The 26,643-nt window shown below is 51.7% G+C and overlaps 1 protein-coding gene across 2 annotated transcripts; it reads right to left on the bottom strand.

Annotated features, from left to right (window-relative positions):
* Itprip (inositol 1,4,5-trisphosphate receptor interacting protein) lies at positions 1–22,695 on the bottom strand. 2 transcript variants are annotated; one of them, XM_048423565.3, is made up of 2 exons: positions 22,044–22,695; positions 1–3,563 (listed from the first exon to the last, which is right to left on the bottom strand). In XM_048423565.3, exon 2 carries the CDS (start codon positions 3,548–3,550, stop codon positions 1,880–1,882), a length of 1,671 nt encoding a protein of 556 aa, XP_048279522.3. In that variant the 5' UTR covers positions 3,551–3,563; positions 22,044–22,695; the 3' UTR covers positions 1–1,879. The 2 variants fall into 2 exon arrangements, with proteins under 2 accessions (XP_048279522.3, XP_048279521.3); XM_048423564.3 differs by lacking the exon at positions 22,044–22,695 and adding an exon at positions 17,880–18,006.
* Positions 22,696–26,643: the final 3,948 nt, after the last annotated feature.

Genomic DNA, 26,643 nt, shown 5'->3' with positions numbered 1-26,643 from the left:
GAGAATTTAATTCTTCCTTTAATATAAATAAGGCAGCACGAAACCAAGAGCCTGCTGCTTCAGAAGCAGCCCTGCTACACAACAGGCGCCTCTTCCCGCCAAGTGCCCCAGCAAACAAGAAGCCAGGGGTTCATCCTGTGACTCTTCTCCCAGAGGTGAAAGGGGAGGCCCAGGAGGGGCTTGGTCTTGGCTTCTGAAAGCTGGTTCTTGGTTGCTGGGCTCTCTTTGATGCACCACGGGGATCTGAATGAACAGGGACAAGGCACGGATGACAATGAGTGAGGACGTCTGCCCTGACTCTGAGAGGTATCTATTGGACAGGGTGGCTCAGGGCTGCGGGCAGAGCCACACTCTGAGGAGGCTTGTTTACAGGGTCCCCCTTGAAGCTGTGGAGGGGCGGACCACCGATGTTCACTCTAACTCCTGCTTACACTCAGGCATCCTGTCGTCTCAGGTTACCCCCATGCCCTCTCCACCATCCATTAGGCTTGGTGGCTAAACGGCCCGTCTTCTGGAGCCCTCTGAGGCCGTGGGAGGCGTGCGTGGAGCTGTGCGAAGCCTGGCTTTGTTCCCTGCAGGGCCTGTCATCTTCTGGAGGGCTAGCGGGTGCCGCCTGGCTCTTCATTTGTTTCTCCTTTGGTCCACTGTGAAAGTTCCTAAGGAGAAGAGGCCGCTGGGTCCCCCGGAAGAGGCCTGGACAGGAGTCCAGCTCCAGCCTAAAGCTCTGATGCATGTCTGGGCCCACAGCACTCCTTAGAGTTCCCAGGCTGTGCCTAAAGTCATCACATGGATCCCCAGGGAGCCCAACTTCCATCATGTTCTTTCAGTCTGGGTCATCCATGAGGTCAGCCAGCAAGGCCTGTGCAGAAAAGACTGCGTGTACAGGGGTGACGCCCTCTTGGAGCCGGGACCTGCGAGATGCTTTGGGTCTGTGGACCAGAACTGAGTTCTCATAGCACCTACGACTTATAAACCTGCATTTCCTGTAACCGGGACCCTGAGGATAGCTTAGCGCTGTCAGCATCCTTGCCCCAGGGCCCTGTAACTTTCTCTAAAGTGGGCCAAAGTGGAAGTCAGACACAGGTATCTGTGCCCCTCTACCACACTGTTGGCCGGGAAGACCAGAGATGGAGATGGGAGGGGCTTCTGAGCCAGCAACCAATGTGGTAATTGGCACCCTCGGTAGTCAGGACCTGGTACATGGGTAAAGGGACAGGGAGAAGGTGTGCACCTGAGTAAGATGTGTGACTGACACATCTGTAGACTCTCCACCACCGAGTACCCATTTCTGTGCAATGGAGACATTAGTCATCGGGCTCCTGGACCTCTGCCAGGTATTTAAAAAAGGTGGCCACCGTGGGACCTCTGTTATTGTGTATGATGTGGTTCAAAGCTGTGAGTTCCCACATCTGTCCCCATTCGTGATTCAGCTTCAGACAGCCGGGGCCAAGAGTCCCTGGAATAGAGTGTTGGTTCTTAATCGGACCTCCGACAACATCCTCGTAGAAGCCCTGTTGTCTGAAGCACAGAATGGATGGTGATGCAAAAGGATTACATTCAAATCAGTGCTGGCCTCTCTCTAACTCAGTGCTGGGGGAGACTGTTCTGTCAGCATCTCGGTCATTCATAGTGATTGAAAACTAAGCTGCAAAGATCGGTGCCCGAACCTAAACAACGGTTTCACCAACAAGCCCCCGTGGCAGAAAGGCAAACCAGTGTCCAGCTGCAATTCTGTTTCCCCCACTCTCCAGGACCTGGCTTCCCAGCAAGCTGAACCTCAGCTCCCCTCCAGGCCTACCGTGTTTCCTGTGCGGGTTTACAGAACCCCAGTAAGGTAGACACATGGGATGCTGTCCCCCTGACCCTCCAATTTCACATTCTACAAGGCGACAGCTTTTGAGGGTGGGCTGGCACGGTCTGAAGGGACATGGAGGGAATATTCACTAATGAGCGTTGGGGCATTCCTAAGCATTTCATAGAAGAAGTCCATTGTGCTGTGGTAAAGAGTCCGCTGCAGAATGAAGGGCCGGAAGAGGTTTATAGGCTCAGCTCTCCGCACGACCTCTGGGAGTCCCATAGCCTCAGGCACCTTGCGGTTGCCCACAAAGAAGTGATGGAGCTTCTTCTCCAGGAGGCTTCTCTCCAGGAAGCGGAAGAGCTCCTGCAAACGCACACCCAGCTGGCTGGCCTTCCAGTTGGTGGCCTGCTGGGACAGCAGAAGGTGCAGCAGGACAGTCTTTAGGTGGTAGCTGTGCAGCCCGCTGGGACCTGACAGGCGGCTCTGCTTGGAGAGCAAGAAGGAGGCGATCTGCAGACAGCTAAGGTGGCAGGCGTCCTCCGGCAAAGCCTTCGCAGTGATCCGGAGGAACTGTTGCTCCGAGACAGCAAAAGACAGGAACCAGTCGGTGCTGGAGGCTGGAGGTCCCCTACATGGTTCCCTGGGGAGCTGTGGGACAAAATATAGGTCCGAGTCGTTACACTGGATCACAGGAGTCAAGATGAAGGGCATGAACTTCCCCGAGCGGAACTTGATTCTGAGAGACCCTGGGGTGTCTAGCTGGCCAAAGGCAAGGTCAAACTCATATTTGTGGGCGATGCGGTGCCAGGCTCTGGTGAGGGCCACCTGGAACCACTTCATGACCTGTATGGCGTCTAGATGTGAGGTCTCTCTGGAACACAGCAAGTCCTTCATCTCATCACCCCCACCTCCGCTGGGCTGTACCCCACCACTCTTGCCATGGAGGAGACACAGCATATCCTCCCCAAGCTTAGTCTTGCTGCAGGCACAGCCTAGAGGGTCCCCATCGGCCAGGGTCACCTTGATCTGGCCGTAGCCCTGCCGATCCAGGGGCACCGAGAGGCTGGAACACCAGAGCTCTGGGCGGAAGCTGTAGGGCTCCGGGGGTGTGAAGGGTATATACAGGTGGCACTGGAGTGGTCTCTCCACCTGCCAGTTTTCATACATGCTGCCCACACCGATGAAGTCCTCCATCTCCATGTCAGTGTCTCGGCTGCAGACACTCCTCAGAGCTTCCAGCAGGTCATCCACGAAGCCTTCCACAAACTCCCGGGTACGGGCAGCATCCCCCGTGGCGCTTCGGATACAGTGCTCGTAGAAGTGGTCCAGGGTGGCCTTATTGGGCAGGGGAAGGCCCTTCAGTGGGGCGCCCCCCAGTCCGGACAGCTCATCCTCATCCCCAGCCGGGCACTCTGGGAAGGGCCCGTCCTGGTAGTCCTGCCGCCATATCTCGATGATCAGGAAGAGGATCATGCAGAGAGTGCTCCAGAGGTTCCAGGCAGTGTAGGCCTCTGGCTGCTGCTGGCCCTCCTCTTCGGCCTGCTTCAGGGCCTCCTTCTCGGCCAGCAGCTGCGCCACCTCCTCCTCCAGACGCAGCTGCTCCAGTTGCAGCTTCTCCTGATGTTCCTGCATCTTACGGAGGATCTCCTCCTCATTCTCTGGAACTGTGGCGTTCTCCCGGGGGAACAGCAAGGGGTGGTTAACAATGGCCGTCACCACCACCAGACATACCCGGAAAAGTCCCAGGGCCATGGCTGTAGTATTCCTAGGAACAGAGAAAGACAATGCTGGTCACACCTATGTTTCCTTCAAGGACCCTTCTCCCTGGACCCTTGAGCCAACCTCTGCCCCCAAGAGCTAGTGCCGGTCCTCACACTGTAACCGTCTCCCGTGCTCTGGCCCAGCCTCGGGCTTACACATGCCATACACATTTCTTTTGTCTGCACAACACAGCTTTTCTTGATGGGATCAGAACAGTCTTAACCCCGAGGATCAGGCTTCTCTCTTCCTGGTCCTTTGGTTGGGGCAGATATAAACCTACATCTCAGATCCAGGTGACCAGACCCAAATCCAGACGCCAGTCCCGAGACAAGCAGACTACTCCATACAGCCACAGCTACACCCACAGCAATTGGCTCTGTGGTGAATATATGAATGCTCTGAGCCAATGGGAAGAAAGGCTTTTCTTGTGGCTTGCTAGGGCTGTCTGATAACAGGATTACTTCTACAGTGTGGGCTGCTCTTCCGCCACCAGCAGGGGAACCTGCCACCAACACAGAGTAAAGCACACCCTGCACCCAGCTGCATATGACACCGTCACTTCTGGCTTTTCCAGTCGGGTCAGTGAAGACATCCTTTCTCTTTAAGCTATGTGAGTTGTTCTCCCACCATCAAACTCCTCGGCCTCGGACACTGCCTTCTACCACGCTGAATTTTGTTTAGTGAACACATCTTCCTGCAGTTCAGAATAACAAGCTCCAGTGCTAGCCCTGTCACAGAATAGCTGCGTGATGCTGGGCGTGTTAACTCACCTCTCTGAGCCTAGGGTTCTTGGTTTAAGAGAAGAAGGTAATTGTATCCCCAGAGGGCCACGGGATTGATGCCACTTGCTTCTCTTACCTAAACATTTGAACTCTGAATCTGACCTCTTAACAGTCTCTCCAGCATGAATGGATTTTTAAGCCTTACATGATTTGGGGGAGAAAGGCTAACCTCTTGCAGTATTTGCAAGGAAAATTGTGATACACAGATCACTGGCGAGGCATCACCTGAAATCTTGCTAGGGACCCAGAATCAGGCTGACACACTTAGGAGAGGGAGTCAGGAAGGCTGCCACGAGATTCAAGGTTAGCCTAGGCTAGACAGTAAGACCCCGTCCGCCACCCCAAAAAGACAGGGGTTTAACAGGTAAGTAAGCATCCTTACTGCTCTTACAGAGAACCAGTGTTTGGTTCCTCTCCGATATCACACAGCTCACAATCTCCTGTCCTCCAGTTCTAGAGAAACTGATGTCCTATTCTGTCTTCTGTTCTCCAAGAGCACACACACACACACACACACACACACACACACACACACACACACGCACACACACAGCGAGAGAGAGAGAGAGAGAGAGACAGAGAGACAGAGAGACAGAGAGACAGAGAGACAGAGAAAGAGCCAAAACAAGCCAACAGAAAACTAAATACAGAACCCTAGCCCCACTCCTGACCTTACCCAGAATCACCCAGCCAGCTGGGGCTGGGGAGACGGCTCTGTGATTAAGAGCACTGGTTACTGTTGTGGGGCATTTGTACACTGAGTGAAGATGTATTGTGATTGGTGTGATAGAAAGCTGAACAGCCAATAGGTAAACAGGAGAGTATAGGCAGGACTTCTGGACAGAGAGAGAACTCTAGGAAGAAGAAAGGCAGAGTAGCCAGTCAGGTGTGGAAGAATGTAGATTAAAAAAGATGGGTTAATTTATAAGAACCAGTTAGGAACAAGCTTAAGCTAAGGCCGAGCTTTTATAACTAATAATGAATGTCCATGTTTATGTGGGTTGGCAGTCCCAACAGGTTACTGCTTTCAAAGGTCAGTATTTGATTCCTATCACCCACATGGTAGCTCTCAACTGTCTATAACTCCTGCTCCAGGGAACTCGGACGCCCTCTTCTTTTCTCCTTGAGCACCGCATGCTTGTGGTATGGACATATGGTGCAGACAAATCACCCATTCCCATTTTTAAAAAGTTTCTTAGAATAAACTATAACTTGTAAGTTCCATTCTGAGGAAGGTGTTGAAATCATGGTGCTCCATTCTTTCCTGCCTGGAATATGAACCATACATCTGTCCAACACAATCCCCTCAGTATACACTACCCACCCATTAGTAACTAGCTAGCCATCTTGGTCATCAGATGGGCTGCCATGACATCACAATGCTGTGGCCAAGCAACCCTTATTTAACTTTATACCAGCGATGTGGATATTCAGATGAGAAGCAGAAGAGGGCTTCCGTAATGTGAGATGACAGGCATTCTCAAGGGAAGAAACAAAATCACACCCCAAGGTCTCTGGGTCTCCTGTCTAAAACTGAGATGAAGGAAAAGAAATTCTTGTGAGCTTTGTTGCTGCCCCTCAGACTGCAGAAGCTATAGCTGTAATGTGTGGTGAGTGGAGGGAGAGACCTTAGAAAGATCTTAGGTGTGTATGTGTGTGTGTGTGCACGCGCGCGCACACATGCACACACATGTCCGTGCATGCACACACATCTAGGATAAGGGGCACCTCAGCATAACCTTACATTGCACCCTCCCCTCTCCCAGCAGGAGCCTTGGGAACTAACCACCCACCCTTCCCATACCTGTCCCGCCCCTTTCCTTCCGTGACCCCAGCAGAGAGAGGGAAGATCTCGAGTGTGTTGTTGGACAACAAAGAGAAGAGTCCTTGGGGGCAAGCCAACACTGACTGACAGGAATTTCTGGGCCCTTTGGCTTGAGTCCTCTGACGTTGAATTTGCATGAGGAAATTCTTACCCTCATGGTACCCCGATAAAGGGGTTCGCCAGCAGGTGAGGATTTCCCAGCAAGGGGAACAAAGGTGACTCAGACAGCTCCACCCCAAACACTGCTGCACAAGTCAGCAAGATCCAGAGGGACTGGGGAGTGGAGGCTAGCCCCAGGGAATTCCCAGAGGAGACAAGTTCAGGCTGAGCTCTGAAGAGCTCATAGGTTTCTACAGAGCAGAAAGCCAGGGATGGGAGAAAGCGCAGGATGTAGGATGGGGGAAGAGGTAGGATGGAGGAGAAGTCCAGGGGCAGCCAGCCAGCCTCCCACTCCCGAGCAGGGGAGGAAAGTATGCTGGATAACCGCAGAAACTGAGCAGCCATGGTTTCCACAACACAGAAACAGCCAAGGATGATCCACCCGGGTGGCCCACGGCAGAACTGTGAGGCTGGCTGACAAGCATGGTTGTGGACTTTAAAAGGAGTACCAGATGGCAGCCAGCTAGCTAGGTGACCCTAGGCGGTTCCTAGGCCCTTCAAGGCCCCGGTAGCACAGGCAGCGGCCTTGGGGCACAGCTGTACTCACAGTAGCTCCCATCGTGGACAGGAGTCGGTTTCCACATCAGTAGAGGAGGGAGAACGGGCCACCAGATGGGCAGTGTGGCCAACACGAAGCCCCAGACTGGAAAATGCTCTTCCCTTTCATACAATAGCTCAAACTATAGCACCAGAGCAAGGCCTTACGCCTGCTAGATGCTCGACTCTAGGAGCCCCCCTTGATCAGAACTCAAAACCTGGGAGTCAAGAGCACTTGGAGGAGACAGACCAAGTCAGGAGAAGCCTAGGCACCTTGGACAAACTACGGCTTTTCCCATCGTCTCTGCATCTGTCAGGCGGGAAGAGAGATTCCTGGTGTTGTAAAGCCCCACTAAGGCAATGCCCCCCAGAGCCCTCGTGAGATCTGAGCCACTGACTGAGTGCGCTTATCAAAAGAGTAGCTGTGATTGGGTGGGGATACACAGATGTCCCTGCCTGCAGGGGGGCTCTGGAAGGACACAGGCAGCACCCATGGGGGCTACAGACAGACTTTGTCCAAAGCACCAGGGAAGCAGCACAGCAGACATACGGCATCCTGCCTTAGAGACGCCCAGCAGACCTGGGTTTGAACTTAGACTCTGCCCCTGGCGGTGGCGCCTTCTCAGGAGGATCACTCAAGGGCTCCCATCCTCATCCCCCGAGGAGGCCCCTCCTTTACAAGGGTGCTAAGGTCGAGTGCACACGGGTGCTCAGCATGGTGCCTGGCACAGAGCGGGCACTCCCCATGTGACAGTTTTTTTTTTCCCTTGGCCTCCACAGGCCTGTTTTCTCACCTGCCAAGCACCCCAGCCCTTCCCAAGTCTGTGGTGTGGAGGAATGCACGCTGGAAAGTGCTTTGGCAGCAGAAAGGACTGCCCTGCTCCTGACGCTCCTGGGCACAGTGCTCCTTCTGCCCTGCCCCCCAGCAAATGGGGAGACTCCTTCAGAGTCTGGGCCTGCCTGTGAGGGGGGAGGTCCTGCTGACTCACCCTGCTCAGACATCACCCCCTTCCCAGGGATTTAACCCAGTTACCTCTGTGGAGGCTGTAAGCAGAGCCCCAAGGATGGGGTGGGAGGGCCAGGCCAAGATACTGAATGCTATAGCCACTCTGTGCCTGCCACCCAGTCTGCCAGAGCTGGGATTGAAGCCTCTGTCCTCCTGTTTCCCAAGTCCGTTAATAGGGACCTTCCTGCCCTGGAGGAGTGGGGAGGACTTTTTGTTCTGATGTAAAGCTCTCATAAACTAGGAATACATGCATATACACACACTCATATATGCACACACACTCACATGCACACACACCCTTCCCCAGAGGGCACTCCAAGGACATCTGTCTCTGCTGGTCCCAAAGCTCTCAGCTTTGGGACTGTCCCACACCTGGGGTTTGTGACATCTGTTGGCAGCCTTGGCTCTGGGAATAAACCTGGGTCATTTGGCGGGCTTTCGCCTACTTGCCAGGAAGCCGACAGGAAGTTTGCTGAATTCCTCTCTACTCCAGCCTCACCCACAGGGAGGGTGGCTCATATGGCTAAACTTAGCCTGGCAAAGAGTCAGGTCTTGGGGTACAAGACTGGGGAAGATGGTGACCCCTGGGTGTCTCAGTGAATGCGGTGGCCGGGACAGGTATTCTAACGGGTTTTTCCTGTCAGAGGAAAAGCATGAGGTGGCTACTTAAGGGGGTCTCTGATTCCTGCACCCCAGAGCATTCCTCACCATGGCTCTGGGGAACAAACTCTTCTGGCAGTTTATTGGCAGCAGCTCCTGTCTGACAAGCCCTCCTGTGCCTGGCACTGTCCACAGTGACCATTGTGACCTTCCAAGAGGTGGCTATGCTCCCTGGTTCAGAGATGGGTTCATCAAAGCTCAGAAGACTTTCTAGACGTGAGGTTATGGAGGCCAGAGCGAGTAGGGATTCCAGCTGCTCTGCCTGGCTCACCCAGGCTTTCCCATGCTGCTGCTGCGCGGCCAAGCGCCCGAGTGCGAGGAGAAGGCCGGATGTATCAGGACCCTCAGTGATGAGTGCAGGGCCATCCCTGACAGGGAAGTCCATGTGGGGAGTCAGACAGCCACACACACCTCACTGGGGCACATAGAAGCACAGAGAGCTTCAGTCCTTCCTGTCCTTTGAAGGCTCTTCTGGCCCCAAAGTCCCAGGCTCCACACTCACTCCCTTCCCTCCTTCCAGAGAATTCTGCAACAAGCTTGTGCCCTTCTCTGTCTCATGCCCCAACAGCAACTACTGCCCACCATGGTCTCAGCCACTAAAGCGCTTCAACCTCAGACCATTCCTCAGCCATGAGGGGCCTCCTTCTGGGATTGCAGGTCTCCAAGGCTCCCAGCAGCAGCACCACGTGGGCGTTTGCCAGACAGATGTATTTTGAATGCTACCTTCTGCCAGCATTGAGAAAGCCCAGGGTAGGGCCTAACACCGGTGTTTTAGCATACTCTCCTGGTGGTTCCTGGGCCCCTCAGTACTCAAGTCTGAGGACCACCCATCCTAAAGTCAGGTTCCTATAGGTACCCTCCGGGGAGAAGGGAAGTCTGGCTCCTGCAGTGTCCCAGCTGGACTCTGGCACTTGCCAAGGGCTCCTGTCTGGCCCTGCCCATCAGATGTAATTAGCTCTGCTAATTAATTACAATAGCAGTTCTGGAGAGGCAGAGTCCAGAGGAACATCTGATGGCTTCCTTACTGAAATGGAAAAAAGGAGGCGGTTGATGGCAGATTCGTGTGTGTGTGTGTGTGTGTGTGTGTGTGTGTGCGCGCGCGTCGGGGTGGTGGTGGTGTGTTTTTTTCTAAGTTCTGGCTCCTTCAAGAAAGGAGTCAAGAAGACCCAGGCTATCCTGTCTGTGCTGAACCCTGCTGTGTGCTGGGCCTTCTGTTTGGGTTTCCAGTTCCAGTTAATGATATCCAGTTTTGTCAGTAAAGCCAATACTGAGAAAGCAAGAATTTAGAACTGCATTAATCTAGGCCCAATTTATGGACTTGCAAACTGAGGCCTAAAGAGCAGCAAGGTTGGACCTGGAGGGTGATGTCGTGGGGGCTGAGGCAGACTGGGCACCCTCCTTGGGCCCTGCCAGGTGACATCTGGTAGGAATGTCTGTGCAGAAGCATAGCAGAAGATGCTTTCATTTTTGAGAGCTACTTCGTGTCAGGCATGATGTTAAGCACCCTGCAATGTGCTACTCCGTGCCAGGCCCTTTGAACACGCTAGCTACCGGTGCCAGACACAGTGCTAAGAACTGTGCGTGTGAGTGTCTTTAACTTTCGGAACATCAGCTTGGCAGCTGCATCATCCAGCTGAGCTGCAGTGGGACTGTCAGTGAGCATCATCCCAGCCAAGCCAAGCCTTTTCCTTTGCCCTGTCTCCATTCCTCAGGAAGCTGAGGGGAACTGAGTGAGTGCGTCCACCACCTCTTGCTCCTAATGGGTGCCTCATGGCCCCAATGTGAGTGGCAATTAACCATATCACTCGGGTGACTGTCTCTCAGGTTTCCTAGGCCCTGGAGAATCAGGGTCACATCATGAAGGCTCAGCTGACTACAGAGCCATTTTTGGCCTTCGTCTTGGTTTGGGAGTTTGAAAGCTGAGCCCGGGCAGCCTGAGCCCAGAGCAGACTGCCTCCTATATTTCAGCGTTACACCCCATCTCTCAAGTTCTTTAGGAGTGGAGCCCCTAGTGTGAGACTAGCTTCCTCTGGGAGCAAGTGGATCACCGCTCGGCTGGTTCTGAGTCCGGCTGTAACCTTGGACCATGTCCTGCCCTTTGCTATGCCCGTGTCTTCATTAGTTCTGCTTCCTCACCCACAGTCCGGCAAAGCCGACCAAGTGTTCTTCTGCAGTTTCCAAGGCATCGTGCATGGGCTGGACACAGCACTGCCCCAGGCTTGTCCGTGGGAGCTGACTTAGTGTGTGCTGGGAGATGCCCGGGGAAGATACAGATATGGCAGTCACCTGTCTCTACCGCCAACTAGAACAGCACCTACTACCCTTTTAGAACATTGGGGAGGAGAAAGGCCTGATGGAGCTGGCCCTTGTCCAAGCAAGGGTCGGGGGACACAAGGTACCACTGAAACATCTCTGACTGGACTGCTCTTCACTTGTACCTGCATGGGGACAGGGAGGACATCTCCGTTGGGGGCTGGGTCACGCAGGCCCGCGTCCTCATAGGAGAGGGAGGGGCAGACAAAGAAAGGAAGTAAAGAAAGAGGAAGGAAGAAGATCAACAAGAATAATTGAGAAAGGAGGCAGAAAGGATGTGGTCCATCCCAACCCACCTCCTTTACTCAGAATCCTGTAGCCCGGGCCTCAGCTGCCATCTTCCTCCCCCACCCGGCTCTTTCTCTTTTCTTCTTCCGGTTGATCTCCCTGCAATAGTGCTTGTGAAGCCATGGTTGCTGGGGAGAAGTGGGGAGATAGGTCAGGACACCAGTGAAAAATAGGTCAGCCTGCTGTGGAGGGCTGAGCAGCGGGGGCACTGGCCATTTGGATGGCACACGCTTTTCCTGTGGGCAGTGGTCACCACAGTGCATATCCTGTGAACCCAGAATGGCAAGACCCCTTTTCCTCCCTAAAAGAAGCCAATAATTTGGATTTTTATCAGAATCCTCCATTTTAAATGACTGGTTATTATTTCAAAACATTCTTTTAAAGCCACCTGAGTCCAGTCAAGTATTTCAGAGGTTCACCGGGGCCTGTGTACGCTGTCGGCAGCCCCTCCACGGCAGCCTTGGGCCTCTTCGCTGCTGCTGTCTACCTCACTTCCCTGGGACGCTGTTTCTCTGGGCTCCTGCCTCCAACCCCTCAACAACCACTTGGCCTAACTATTAATTACTTCCCCAGCCTAGGCCTAAGTCCCGCCTCCAGCCCAGTCCCCACTGTTCCCGGGTCTCCCAGTCAGCCAAGCACCTACCCTGGGGAGAATCGTCATGGCAGCATTTGAGGGATGCTTGCATGCCAGGCCCGTGCTGGGGGCTTCACACAGATGCCATAAGTATTTGCTCTCTTCCCCATAGCTTCTCCAGGAACTCGAAGAGACTCTGGTCTCAAGAGTATCCACTAATGCAGAAACCGTGCTAAAGGTCTGTGGCTCTCAAAGATCAGAGAAACTCCTCTACCGAAGTCAGAGGAGACCCAGACAGACTAAACAGACCACCAGTGAGCCCACAAGGGGATGCTGGCTGGACCCAAAGGCGGTACCAGGTCACATCGCCAAAAGCATTCTTGGAAGAGGAAGGGGTTTAAGGAAGCCACCAGGATGCCAATCCTCTTGTCTGGACTGGGGTCATGAGAGTGGCCAGGGCAGTCAAGGGGCAGGAAGGACAGGGGCCTGGACTCTGGGCTTGGTGGGAGGGTTACATCCTTCCTGGTCTGCATTTTCACTAGTTGGTGTGTCCACCGTTAACCAAGGCAGGGAAACCATCAATCTCCCAGGAGGGACCAGGTGTTCCCCTGTCCAGACCTCTGCCTGACTCCCAGCAGCAGAGGACCAGGCCCAAGGGTATCACAGGTATTGTGATATCTTGGGAACAGACAGCCAGGGGTAGGGGCAGGAGGAAGGACTGCAGCTCTGAGCCCTGGCCACGCCTCCTTTCCTCTCATTTATTCCCTTTAGGACACCTGGAATCCAGCAGTCACTGTGTGGACTGAAAGGCAGAAAATGTGACTCTAGGCTAATATCCGGACCCCAAAGCGACCTTACTTGGACAAAGGGACTTTGTAGAGGTGTTTAGACGAAGCAGCTTAGGATGAGATCCTGAATCCAAATGGGTTCCCAAGCCCTTCTGAGAGGTAGAAAGGATAGGGCAGAGGAAATGCAATGGGAGACTAAATCCTAGATCAAGATAGGGGATGCTGTGTCAATCAAGGGACATCTGAGCTGGGAGAAAGGAAGGGTCCGGTCTGGTCCTGAGGATACCCTGTTACAACAGTCTCAGGAAGCTGGCGTGGTCTCAACAAAAAAGTAGCCTGCCTCCTCTCCCGCAGCAAACACCTCCCCAGGCTCTCTGCTTGGCTATGCTCTGACCTTTGTTTTGCTCCAATGATGCGTGAGACAGTGTAGACCTTTGGGGTGAGGTCCTGGTACTCTGTCTTCCTACGGCCTGCTTCTCCAGTCCTGAAGTTCTCCCCTACCTGAGCGTAGTCCTCTTTCCACACAACAAGATCAAAGCCTGAGGTCTCACAACGATCAGAGCCTGACTCGGGGGTCCCTCTCTGAACCCTGCTTGCCTGGCCACTTCAGAGCGTCCTCTGTCCTCTAAAGACTTCGTGCACGCCTCTCCACCCTTCTCTACCCTTGCCTCCATTTCTGTAAGCTAAAATTGGGTAACTAGTCTTCTTTGTAAACTCCTCCCCAAAAGCATTTCGAATTTGAAAGGGAAGAGCAAGGGAAGGGAGTCAGACATATTTACGAAGGTTCTGAAGTAGGCCAGTGTCTGGGGCCTTTGGAGGTGCGGCTTCTCATATGTGTGCCCTGACAAGGGCCAGGCACACCCAAGTACTAGGCTGCCTGGGCCTCTGTCCTTAGTGTTTTATCCCATGATACTGCCTCTGGGGAGGGTGCCTTCAACCTCACCTCGTAGGGAGGGGCCCAAGGCGTCCAAGTGGAACAGTCTGAGGTCATTCAACTGCTCCAGGCCCACACCTGTACACAGCAGCTGGCCTCAGCAGTTAGCTGCGGCTCTTAAGTGGTCTGGTTTCTCCAGGGCAAAGGGAGGGGCGCTCCTGGCGCCAAGGACTCAGGGCTTACACTGGGCACACCACAGTCTGAGGGCCGCCTCCACAGACTCTGACTATCCGTCTCTCACTGACTCTCCTCTCCGCGAGTTTCCTAAAGTGTGCACTGGCTCGAGGGGCCTCCCTAGACTCCCAGGGTTCCGACACAAGTTTCTAAAGCAGGCACTGTGACTCACAGGAACGACCTGTTAACCACTTCCCAGGCTCATATAGAGTTGGCTTAGGCAAGCACTCCTCAGAGTAGAATCCCCTACACACACACACACACACACACACACACACACACACACAGCCCTCCTTTCCCCTCTCTAGGCAGGGCATGTCGGAGGGGGGGGGCTCCCACTTGCCCCCTTCCTGTTTCTCCACCTTGAGTTTTGTACACACGCTGCCTTCCAAGGCTCCCTGGTTTGTGGAGCAGGCAGAACAGGCCCCAGGGTAGTGGAAGCAGAAGGCCTCGACAGAGCAGAGCTGGTTGCTGGAGTCAGAGAAAGATAGAAGCCTTGAGCAGAGCAGAACCGAGGAGCAAACACAAAGAAAAACAAAAGCCCTCCCCGGCTCCTCCCCTCCCCCACAGCCCCGCCTCCCCGCCCTCCCCTTCCAGAGCAGCTGGGAATGGGGAATTAGAGGAATTGTTAGGCCCAGGAGCCACTTTCCTTTTGATCCTTGCCTGGTAACAAAGTCAGCTCAGAAGAGGGCCTATCTGAATTCTCCTGCAGCTCTAAGACACAGAGGAGGAAGCCTTCCTACCATCAACCCCCACCTATCTCTGCAGCCAAAGAAAGGTCTGTTCCCCTACTATAGGCCCCACAAGCTCATCCTCCCTAGGCTCAGTCAGGACCTCAAAGTAGTGTCTGAACAGAGCTAGCTAGGAAGAGGAGGAGAGAAAGGAAGCTCCTCAGGCCTCACACACACACACACACACCCACACCCACACCCACACCCACACCCACACACACACACACATAGAGTGGGGGGAGGGAGGAAGGGAAGGGGAGAGAAGAGAAGAGAAGGGGGGAAGAAGAGAGAGAGAGAGAGAGAGAGAGAGAGAGAGAGAGTCAGTCTGAGCCTGCAAAGATCTCAAAACCCTTTCATCTTTTTAAAGGGGAACAGAGAGGAGGGAAGCCAACCCAACTGTAAAAAACCAAGAGCTGTGGTCAGCTTTTGCCTGTGCAGAACCTCAGGTTCCTGTTCACCCACAGTGAACAACAGAATGGCTGCCTGTCCCCTGTCTGCCCTCCTACACTTGTTGGCCAAAGCCAGCGAAGTCTCTCTGGAGCGCAGAGGGCCCGAACTGTCCAGCTTGGAACAGCTGTGAAAGCCACTCCGTGAATTATCCGTGATGGCCCAGCACCGCTTCTCGAGAGTTACCCAAAGCAAAACAGCAATGGCAACCTGCCGCCACTCAATTTCCAGTCACAGGGATGGAGTGGCCACATGTGAAAATACGTGTTGTACCTAGGCTGTGCCTGGAACATCCTAAGTGTCCAGATGAACACAAGAACCATGACCGATCTGTAAGCACCCATAAGTTCATTTGTACAAACCTCTGTCCCTCCCCCATTCCAAGGTCACCCAGAAATAGTCCAAAGCTCTTGGCAAGAAAGAGTTTTAAGTCTGTAGAAGCTTAGAGAACACTAAAGGGGCCAAACTGATCAGAAGGACCAGTTGTTGAGTCCTGTCTCTGCCATGTGCTATGACATCATCACACCCACTCCACAGTTTACAGCCCATTGGTGAGATATGGAGGCGTCACATTGGGTGCTGCGCTCTGGAGATGACATTGTTGATGGCTTTGTATTGTTTCTTTGGGAAGAAGACAATGAATGGCATTTCTGCAGACTCTTCAGGAGCCTGTGGACACAAAATTATATCTTCCACCTCCTCACCTTCTTCTAAAGGTCACAGAAGGAGAAGAGAAAGTCTAGTGATTTAGGGGGTTCAGCAGCATCCTGCCCTCCAATTCCAGGGGGCCAGCATTAACCATCGTGCGTCTCTAAAGAGTTTCTGGGCAGCGTGAAGGACAGCTGTGCTAGGAACGCTTGCTGAAAAACGAATGAGTACAGGAATGTATGGAGTCTCATTCCCAGGATCTCAGGATGCTATGCTGCTCAAGCCACGTCTGTGGGACATGAGGCATGAGCCTCTGAATGAACTCACGGAGCTACGTCTCACGAGAGACCCTGTGACCTGGGTAAGCCTTCTCAGAGCCATTAGGAAAAGGAACAGGGCTCTCTGGCACAGGGGAAGGGGTTGTATGTGTTGGGGTAAAGCATAAGGAAGAAACAGTGATGGGTAAACTCAGGGTACTGGGGGCAGGATGTAGGGGTGGGACCTGGGCATCCCCTGACTCCTCCCTTCTAGCCTAGGGTGCTCTCCTGCCTCCTCAGAGATTCAGAACCGAGTCTCAGCAAACAAAAGACCCGTTCATGAACGTCAGGTGACTTCTCTATAGAAGAAGGCTATTGAAACAGGCTCCCGTGGGAACTGTGCTATGAGTGCCTGGTTCTCTCAACAGGCAGGGCCCAGATGATGACAGACAGCATCCCTCCAGGTTGGATGCTGCTGGTGGGACACTCTTCTGCACTTTCTTTGGCTATTCACAGTGGCACTCAGGACAGCTTTGGAGTAGTGTTTCTCCTCCCGGGTAAACCATGAGTGGTCAGTCATGGGAAGTGAGTCACTTGGTAAGCAAGGACTCTGTGTTTTCTCCTATGGGAGCATCTCAGTATGTAGTGCATGCTATGTGGTAGCCGCTACCACCATCATTAAGCAGACAAGAAAGCAGTCCCCTCTGCTAACATCACAGAGTAGACAGGGATCGGAGGCTCAGGCCTGGAACTGGTGATCTGTCTTCCAGCTTCTCACTTTTAACACCCAAGCGGTGGGGTTCTACATGCTGCTTTCTGTGGAGTCCAGGCAGAGACGCCTGAGGTGGCAGAGAGAAAGGCCTGCGCGACAGCAGATGATCTAAGTTGGAATCGTGTCTCAGGGACACGGGGTGAGTCTGAGCTTGTTGCTTGTTCTAGAAAACGGGACTGTATGCACCTTGAGGGACTGCCGAGAGCAAGAGAAACAGGCGTGTGAAGGGCCATGGGCAGGCTTCGCTGGAAGCTTCACTGGAAGCTTCGCTGGGAGCAGATGTTCAGTGCACGAAACTGCTCTTTTCCCTAAAGATAATTCTGTTTGTAGGAATGTAAGGTTTTGAGAGGTGGGTTTTTTTGGGGGGGAGAGGCAGTTTTCCAAGTAGAAGAGTGAGCTTGCAAATTGTCTACCCAGGCAAGGATACTTCAATTTTCACTGAGGACCTTAAAATTTTTCCTATAAAAATTGGGGCTATTGCTTTTGCCACCGTCACTGGACATCAGACACAGAGATGCCCCTGAAGTGATGTCTAGCTGCACCGAGCAGACCGACTCAGGTCCTGTGAAGCTGAAAGGCCTTGGGTCCTGGAGCTTTGTAGAGAAGGACCTGCCACACCATCTGGTTTTTCACTTCTCTCTGGGAGGGCAGCGCTCCTCTGCCTGCATCTTTCATTGGTAACAATGGCTTGTGACAGCCCTCACTCAGGAATTCCGTCTGAAGGACAGCAGCAGGTAGCACCTTAGAAGGTGAGGCTGAAGCCATGGGGTCAGCAATTAAGAGAGTCACAACTGCCATGCGTTCAGCTGGGTGCACAGAGCTGTCCTCAGTGCGCCCCTGGGTACACAGCAAGCAACCGTGGCTACCCTCTCCACTGTCACTCCCTAACAACCAAGTATCTTGAAAAGACCAGTACAAGCTCCTGAAGATGAAGAGACTGTACAGGACTGATTTATCCCTTGGAGAATCCCACGGGGCCTGTGAGAGCTGGGTGATAAGTAGGGGTCTACCTCTTGGAGGGTGGGTGGCTTCCACACATTCCTCCCTTTGCCTGCCTTGGGTTATAAAGCTCCCGAGGCTACTGAATTCCTAATATAGTGCCATGTTTGTCATATTTGCTTAATCAGTGAAGAACCCTTGTAGTAAGGACGGAGGAGGAGAACATGGGAAAGCTATTTTTCCAGTGCTGTCTCTGTACCAGTATATCCCACACCTCTCCATGGAGATTTGGGCTGTGGAGTAGAAGCCCCCGTATGGAGTCAATATGGCTCAGAGGAGAGAGAGAACATAGCAGTCAGCAATGTGTCTTCCCCTTGGGACACACACCTAATGCCTCAAGACCCTTCACCAACCAGCTCCACAGCCCAGAGCACACACTGGGCTCCCACCATGGCCCACCCTCTCTGCAGTCTCCGAGAAACCCACCTGTGGTAGCTACATCTTCTAGATTTTTGTCCTGTAACACGTGTCTTACAGTTGAGGGTGGTTTGTGTTCTTCCTGTCTGCCTTATGGTGGCGGTGTTGCCTGGGCAACAGTGATGCCATCTGAGGAGCTCCCATTCCAATGACATCACTGGGTGAGGCATAATGGCATAGGGGAGATAAATCTTTGTGGGAAAATATCAGGGGTCCTAAACCATTGAAGAGGGCCCTAGAAGAGGGTCTTCTGAACACTCAAGAGACTATTTTAGAGGCCTCCCCACCCTGCTTTCCTGTCTGGGCACCTGCTGCAGGCCAAGCTTGAAACTGGTATTCTTTCAGGCCAAAAGGTCACCTTCGTCCTCAGCTTTAGGAGACAAGGAAGCTTTCTGTCTGTACCGGGGTGGACAGAGTCTAGAACCTTGTGGCCTTGTTTTTTCATCTAGACCTCAGTGGACAAAGCTGAGGGACATTAGCCTGATGGGAACTGGAAGGAAGCTTAGACTAGCCACACTGTGACCTGGGCCAGGCACTGAGCTAAGTGGTTTTTCCCCACCTCATCCCTGAGATGGCTTATCCTGATTTTAAAGATGGCACTGAGACTTGGAATAGACAAGGCAACTGCCCAGCTATTGAGAACACCCAATTAGAGAGAGGCGGGCCAAAGCGCATGCAGGTCACATGTGAAGGGGGAGCACCTGGAGATATGGTTCACTCATCACGGACACTCAGTGGCCCAGACAGACAACAGGGAGAGAGATCAGCTGGGCAGGGCAGGTGGCTTGAGGCAGCCAAAGCAGACACTGTCCTTGTCAGGCCTCACTTGGCTTAAGCAGGGGTTCTAAGTGGCCCCTGTGCGCACCCACTCCCCAGGGCCTTAGTGCTAATTAAGGACCTTGTTTCTTTGTTCTGTGCTTGGCTTCTATTGACTCACTCACCTGAATATCCTATTGATTTGCACATAGAGGAGTGCACAGCCCCCAAACCCTGAGATTGTATAATGTTTACCTTATGCAAATATGTGTGACTGAGGGTTAATGCTTGCAAAGCACTAAGCAAATAGGTAAATAAAATGAGAAGAAGCTGCATTATGAAAACATAAAGGGAGAAATCCTACCAGGAGGTGTCTTCTAGTGCACCTGTATATGTACCTTGGTGGGTATATAGTGGGCATAGCTATAAGGAGCCAAGGTCTGTGATATGTTCTGCTCAGGTAAACAGGCAATCAGTCTATTGGCATAAGTCACCATAAAGTCTATGTTTTAAAGTGCCCTCCCAATTAATGGAGCACAAGACAGGTGGTACAGGAGCCAAGCAATCTTTGAGTTTGAGTCAAGAGAGGGGGTGTTAGGAATGGTTTCCTCCATGGTTTTGGGAAGGATGCGTGCAGATAAATAGGATTTGATGGAGGCAGGAAGAGGACACAGAGGGGCTGAATGGCTTGGACGAGCAAGTCAGCACGTTTGATCTCTCTTATCACCTTCTACTTCTTGGGAAACCCCACCTTGCATGTGGCTGTCACTTTTTCCTTCTGCACCACACCCAGGTGGCACTTACTCATCCCTGTCACTTTAGGATGCAAACTGGATCTGCCACCTCACACCACTCAGTAATCAAAACGGTTATTTGATGCTTGGGCCAAGGCTCACATCACCCACCAGGGATGGGCTTGTCTCTTTCCTTCCTCCCTTCCCCAGCTGGATGAGTCCATCTTTTTTTAATTTTTATTTTAGGTATATGGGTGTTTGGCTGGCGTGTTTGTTTGTGCACTACTTGCAGGCCCGATGTCATTGGATACCGAAAGGGGGTGTCTGTTCCCTGGAACTGGAGTTACCAGTTGGTTGTGAGTCACCATGTGGGTGCTGTGGAATTGAACCAGGGCTCGCTGGAAGGGTAGCCAGTGACTCTTAACCCCTGAGTCATCTCTCCAGTCCATGTTAAACTCTTAATAGTTGACTACCGTGAATGATTGTCCAGTTATCATATTGTTCAAGAGAACCAGGCTGGTGGAGCAAGGACAAGTCTCAGAGGCTCAGCTATGGGGCCCTTGTGTTAAATGGCACCGTACAGTATCATCTTGTTAGAAGTGAGAACCTTATTCTAATTCACACAAAGGACTGGGTTGGTGCTGGTGGCTCTGGAGACACCATCAGCTCTCAGCATCCTCACCATGCCATTAAGACTGGATGCGGGTATTCAAGATGGACCAACACCAGGCACGAATCACAGCTCAATTTTTGAAAAAACTAAGCCTGGCTTAGTATACTTCTCTACTACAGCCACAAGGCTGCAACAGCCTCAGACCCTTATCGGAGGCACCTCTCACCTCCAAGCATGGAATCATGGAGCCATGCACCCAGAAGGCACCGCCCCCTTCACAACCTCTGCTCACACTGATGACCAGCACGTCGCCTGTGCTCTGTCGATCCCTATCTCTGCTCTAACCAGGGAATCTGAGGCCAGATCGAACAAGCCATTTCTTTGATCAACTTTCAATGCTTGGACCACCTGACAGCCATAGCCACACCCCTGAGTTTCTCATCCCTGGGTTACTTACGGTGTGATCTTTTTCCCTCACCAGAAGTGCTTTCTCCACTGTTCACACAGTCTTAGCCTTTCTCCCCTGGACAAGCTCTGCTTTGCCAGGGCTGTGGCTTTGAGAACTGGGCTAGTGTGTACTCCACCAGCTCAACCTCACTCTTGCAGGCTGCAGAGCACCAGGTGCATACCACTGTCTCCTTGAAGACAGTGTGCACTATTATCAAACAGGATCCCTTTGTACACTAACCCCAGAGGGTTCAAAAAGGGAAAACTATAAAACCAGGTTTCTTGCAGACAAGTGAGCAATTATCTCCCAGAAGCTACCGCCCCTTCCTGCCCTCTGATTAAAAGTTCACCCACACACCCTTCATGTTTCGCTCATGGCCTGGAGAGGTAACGACTTTTGGGGTGATGGCATCAGGTTAAAAGTTCAGGTCTTTGCCCCTTTACACCAGAGCCTGAAACTGCTGCGTCTCTGAAAATTAGCCACAGTGAGGACAGTGTGCAAGCAAACGCTTTTCCAGCTTCCCCAGGGATCCATCCAGAGAGAGGGTATAACCAACCACCACACGGTTACCCACAAGTGGAAAATCTGAAGACAGCACGGCCAGGGACAGCGGCCATTCACAGGGAATCAGCAAGTAACAGGACCACTTATGCAAACCAGGCCGGCAGGCAGGCACCAGGAGGTGAATGACAGCGGCCACCCTTGTCACTGCTGCCCTGGACCAATGACCACAGCAGCTGTGTTGGCTTTCACTGGCAGCCTCCCCAAAGCAGAACTGGTTTGTAAAGAGAAGAAACCCAAAACACAACAGAGAGCCCCCCAGTGTTGATTTATATGGTACCAGTATCTGGCTCCCTTCTGTTTTGGGAAGGGTGGCCATTCTCATACTAGACAGTATGAGAAAAGGCTAAATGAGGTTCTTCCCTGGTTTGGCCAATATTGTCCCATTTTGTACGAAGAATCGGTCAGGGGCTTCTAAGTCCGTTTACCTAAAGGCCTGAACGAAGGAGGCTCAGAGTGGGCCTCGAGGATGGGGCTGGAAATCAAAGGCAGAGACTACTTAAAGCCCTGGAGAAAGTTTTACAGAGCACAGGGTCTACTCCACTAGAAGTCCTGAAAGAGGAAGTGGCAGGGGCTTCATCCGGCCTGAAGCAACCTTCTTGCGTCAAGACAAGCTATGAAGAAACAAACGTCATTCCCATTCCTTTCTTCCAGAACTGAGGCTCGGCCACCCGACCCGGTTTAAGAGATGGAAGGTCCCGACTCTAGGCACAAACACGTGGCCCCCCGCTAGGGGCTCCAAAACCGGCAGCGCGGGGAGCACAGTTGCCTGCTTCCCAGATTGCCGGACGCACTCGGGAGCTCCGTGGCGCCCGGGAGGAGAGATCCCTGTGCATCACCCACGAAGAGTGATGAGGGAGACAATGCCCACTTCGTACGCGTGCATTAAAGGAGCTCCTGGGCTCGGCCCGGTCCAGGGTCCCTGCATTCGTCGCACCCCGCGCTCCTGGCCACGATCTCCCGCGCAACTCTGTGGGAGTCCCCAGTATCTTGCGCGCCCTTCACCCCACACATCGAGTTTGGGGAGCATCAAAGCCTCACGTTCGAGAGCCCTCACTCACGTTCGGCCGCGGCAGCCGTAGGGTACCGAGGGTGCCTCGCTCCACGCTGCGTTGAGGTCCCGGGACTGCAGGCTTCGGGGATCCAGGGACGCAGGCGACCAGACCGCGGTGGCTCCCGCCTGCTAGACTCCTCTTGCCCCGCGCTACTGGGCTGCAAAACTACTCATTTCCGCGTTGTCACGGAAACTTTTTGCTCCTTATAAGAACAAAACGCCCGCCTCTACTGGCGCCGGTCGTAGGTCCTTAAGGACGACCGTGTGGGTTGCGGCCGAGAGACTCTGGGTCCGCCTCGGAGACCCTCCCCTCGGTCTCCTAGATGCTCCCGAGAGGACAGCGGAATTGAACAGCGACCTGGCGCTAAGGATCCGGCCTCTGGAGAGGAATAGGGAAGGCAAGCAGGAGAACCGGGAAGGACGCCCTTAAAAGCTCGTCTGGGCCTCAGAATGGAAGGGGTTAAGCCAGTGTGTAAGTCAACCCGCATTTCTGTGGCGCGTTTTACAAGCGGTGGAATTCCTGGGGCTACCTATTTTGTCCCTTGAGGAAAACATAAGTCGAGACACAAGGCCGGCCGCTTTCCCTCCTGCAGTTTGACTGGATTAAAACAGTTCTCTACATTTTCTGGTTAAAGAACGCATTGTCTCTCCGCCAGAGCAACCAGGCACAAAGGAAGAAGATGCGCGAATGCTGTAGGGGGCGCTCTCTTTTCCAGTTGTCAAGTCGATGTAGGGTCGCTTTTAGAGCACTCAAGGACTGGTACAGAACAGGGTCGCATGCATACTTTAAACAAACAACAAGCCTGCCTTTGTGGACAGCACATTCCCACAACTTGTGGGAGTGGCTGGGAAGGGCTGGATTAAACTGTTTCAGGAGCGCCCATAGAAAGCAGAGGAAATAATTGTGTCTTAGAGATGATGTCTATACTCCTGGCATTTGGTCTTAGAGCACCTTGCTCCTTTGCTGTCCAGTCCAGGGACTTTGTTAACACTCTCCTAGAACGCACTGCCCGAGTCTGCCGGATAAACAGGCGATGAGGAAAATGTTCTAAATATAGACTATCTGGCTCTTAGCCCGGGGCACTTTTATGTTCAGTCTTTAGCTGACTGTTGCTCAGAACCCTTTCCTGGTGTGGGGGAGCCTTACTGCAGAGTTGGGGGCCAGGGAAGAGAGAGGAACTTTGAGAATTATCAAAAGAGCTGTGTATTTCCAAAAAAAAAAACGACTCCAAGTTCAATGGACAGGACACCCAGAACAGGTGGGGGAAGTGTCTGGGACGTGGGGGCCCTGCACTAAAGGCAGTCCTTTGGTTGAGGTCAGTGTTATGCTTGGAATGTCAAGGTTAGTGCTCCAATGCACTCTGGGATTGCCATCTGCTTGCAAGATCTATTTCAGTAATTTCTAGCAAGCCGCATATACTTATTAATATGAGAATCATTTATTAAATTTGTTTGCCTTTTGAACCTGATGATTTTACTCCAGTGCTCCCTTTGGTGCTCCTGTCTACTTTCAGGACTAGATACGCCCATTATCCTAACCTGCATACAAGCCCTTCACAAGCGGGCCTCTTCTCGTGTCCCCAAGCATATAGCGCACTCGTGCCACAATGAATACACACACACACACACACACACACACACACACACACACTCATATACACTCTCACACCCATCCAGTCTCTCTCTCTCTCTCTCTCTCTCACACACACACACACACACACACACACACACACACACACACACCTGTTCTTAATTATGTGTTCAGTGTTCAGGTCTCAAGAAAGGCAACCCCTCCCAGAATTCTTGCCTAGGTTGGACACCCCTTAGGGAGGGGGTGATATGGTTAGGACCCATACAAGTCTTGAATTCTAGAAAGACAGAATTTTAGGCTTAGGATGTTTGCCCAAGGTTGGAATATTGGAGAAGCTCTTTAATGCAAGGATGGAAAAACCCCTCCCACTGGTTTTGGTTAAGGAAGGAAGTGTGTGGTTTGTCTGGGGCCTGGACTAATAAAAACCAAAACAAAACACGTCGGTGTATGCCTATTATCTCCAGGAGTATGAGATGGATGATCATGAGTTCAAAGCCATCCTGGATCACACAGGGAGGACATACAACAAGACCTTGTTTCAAAATAAAACAAAGCCAAACCAACAACAAGATTGTCGAGGTGCTGGATAGTTCACATCAACCTGACACAAGCTAAAGTCACCTGAGAGGAGAGACTGAGAAAGTGCCTCTTAATGTGGAGCTGTAGACAAGCCTGTAGCGCATTTCCTTAAGGAGTGTTTGATGGGGTGGGGGCAGCCATTGTGTATGGTGTTATCTCTAGGCTGGTGATCCTGGGTTCTGTTAGAATGTAGGCTGAGTGAGCCATGGAGGACAAGCCAGTAAGCAGCACCCCTCAACGGCCTTTGCATCAGCTCCTGCCCCCAGGTTCCTGCCCTGTCTGCTTCCCATTCTGACTTCCTCCAATGATGGACTACAATGTGGAAGTGTAAGCTGAATAGACCCTTTCCTTCCCAACTTGTTTTTGGTCATGGTGCTTCATCACAGCAATAGTAACCATAGATAGGACAGTCCCCATACAAATCAAACACCTTATGCTTTGCATGAGTGTGAGGTATACTGCTCATGTGTGGGGGGGCTGAGGGAGGGAAGGAGAGAGAAAGAAGAGGGGGGGTGGGGGAGAGAGAGGGAGGGAGAGAGAGAGAGTCAGTCCTGAAGTAAAGAATATAAAAGCTGGTTTCAAAGTCTTAAATCTCCGTAGTCTGTCATAGGCAAATGTAAAATTCAATTGTTCTTTCTGATACTTAGCAAAATAAATAATGCCCACTGCACATGAGCTTAAGAAGTCAGGACCCAGGCACACCAGGTTCAGGCCTCTAATTTCAGTAGGATGGCAAGTTCAAGGCCTACCTGGGCTACAAGGTGAGCTCAGGCCAATTCATGTAACTTACCAAAACTATGTCTCAAAATAAGTAACGGATTTGTTTTGTGCTGTTTTGTTTAGAGGGTTGGATGTGTGGTTTAATGGCCCTATTTCCAATATCCAGAACCACACCCATATGAGAGGACAATTTTTTTGAAAAGATAAAGGAAATTACAAACCAAATTAAAAAATGAATCTCATGAAATTTATAAGTTTGTAGACCTATAAAGGGGAGCATTAGCCCTGAAAGTCCTTGAGATAACAGGAAAACCTGGGAAAAGTAATATAAAGTGTCCCCACTGCCTGAGGCTATAGCTAAGTGACAGAGCACCTTCTCAGAGCCCTGGTTGGATCTCCAGTCCCGGGAGAATGTGACAGCCATAGTCAGAATGTAGAGGAGAGCATAGATAAATTGAAAAAGCTACAAATGCTCAAGAAAATTCAGTATTTACACTTAAAAACTTTAATGATTGGATGTTTTCCCATTAAGACAGTAGACATATGTTGGAAGAGCACATCACGTGTTTGTCAATTACCAAATGGTATGCAAGTATGTATGCATGCATGCATGTGTTTGTGTGTATGTAATAACAATTAATGAAAGAAGAGGCCATGGATTTTAAGGAGTGGAGAGGGATGTATGGGAAGGTTTGGAGGAAGGAAGGGAAGGGGGAAATGATGAAATCGTATTATAATCTCAAGACATTTTTAAGGTATAAAAATGACATAAAAATGAAATAATCCACAGAAAAGGAAAAGAAAGAAAAGTAATAATTTCACTTATGGGTTCTGTGTCAGAAGTCCTAAACAAGAGCTGGGGAGACAGCTTCAGTGGGTAAGAGAAGCGCTGCCTTTGCAAAGGACCCAAGTTCAATTCCCGGCATCGACATGGCAGCTCACAACCATCTGAGGATCCAATGCACTCTTCTGGCTTCCCTGGGTATCACACACACATGGTACACAGAAATACATTCTCACAGACATATTCATACACATAGAATAAAATAAAATTGAAATAAATATTAAATCTTAAATAAAACATTAGCAAACAGAACCTCAGCAACTTACAGCACAAACAGATCACAAGAGAAAAATTGAAAACTCACAACAAATGTTAAACAGTCCTTGGAATTCAGCATCCAAAGATAAACAAATACTCCTGCAACATGAATAAAACAAAGGCTGAAGTTCAGCTCCCAAACCATCAGCAACATACGTGCTAGAAACCCTCAGGCTCAGAACCAGAGGAATGCCTCCTTTCATCCCTCCCTCGGTCCCTCCCTCCCTTCCTTCCCACCCACCACTCTCCATGTGTCCTGCATAGCCTAGGCTGGAGCTGAGAACCCTCTTGCCATAACCTTTTGAGGGTTTGAATTTCAGGCCTGTGTCACCAAACACAGACTTTCAGCTTTTCAATTAAGAATGCTTTAGATTGGAGGGGGCTAGAGTGTTAAAGAGTGCTTGTTTCAGAATTCTGAGGAGCAGAGTTCAAATACACATGTGCACACTGCACATACACACACACACACACACACACACACACACACACCACATGAATTTTAAACGGAGTATTTTGTCAATAAGTAACAAACTGCATAGCTGTTGTTTTATGTGTCTAGGACTAGAAAACCTTTACCCAAATATGAAGGGTCTGTTTCTCTCAAGTAAGAACTTG

This window comes from Myodes glareolus, chromosome 7, assembly GCF_982192425.1.
Source record: "Myodes glareolus chromosome 7, mMyoGla1.1, whole genome shotgun sequence".
NCBI lineage: Eukaryota > Metazoa > Chordata > Mammalia > Rodentia > Cricetidae > Myodes > Myodes glareolus.
This window is presented reverse-complemented; position numbering and strand designations above follow the sequence as displayed.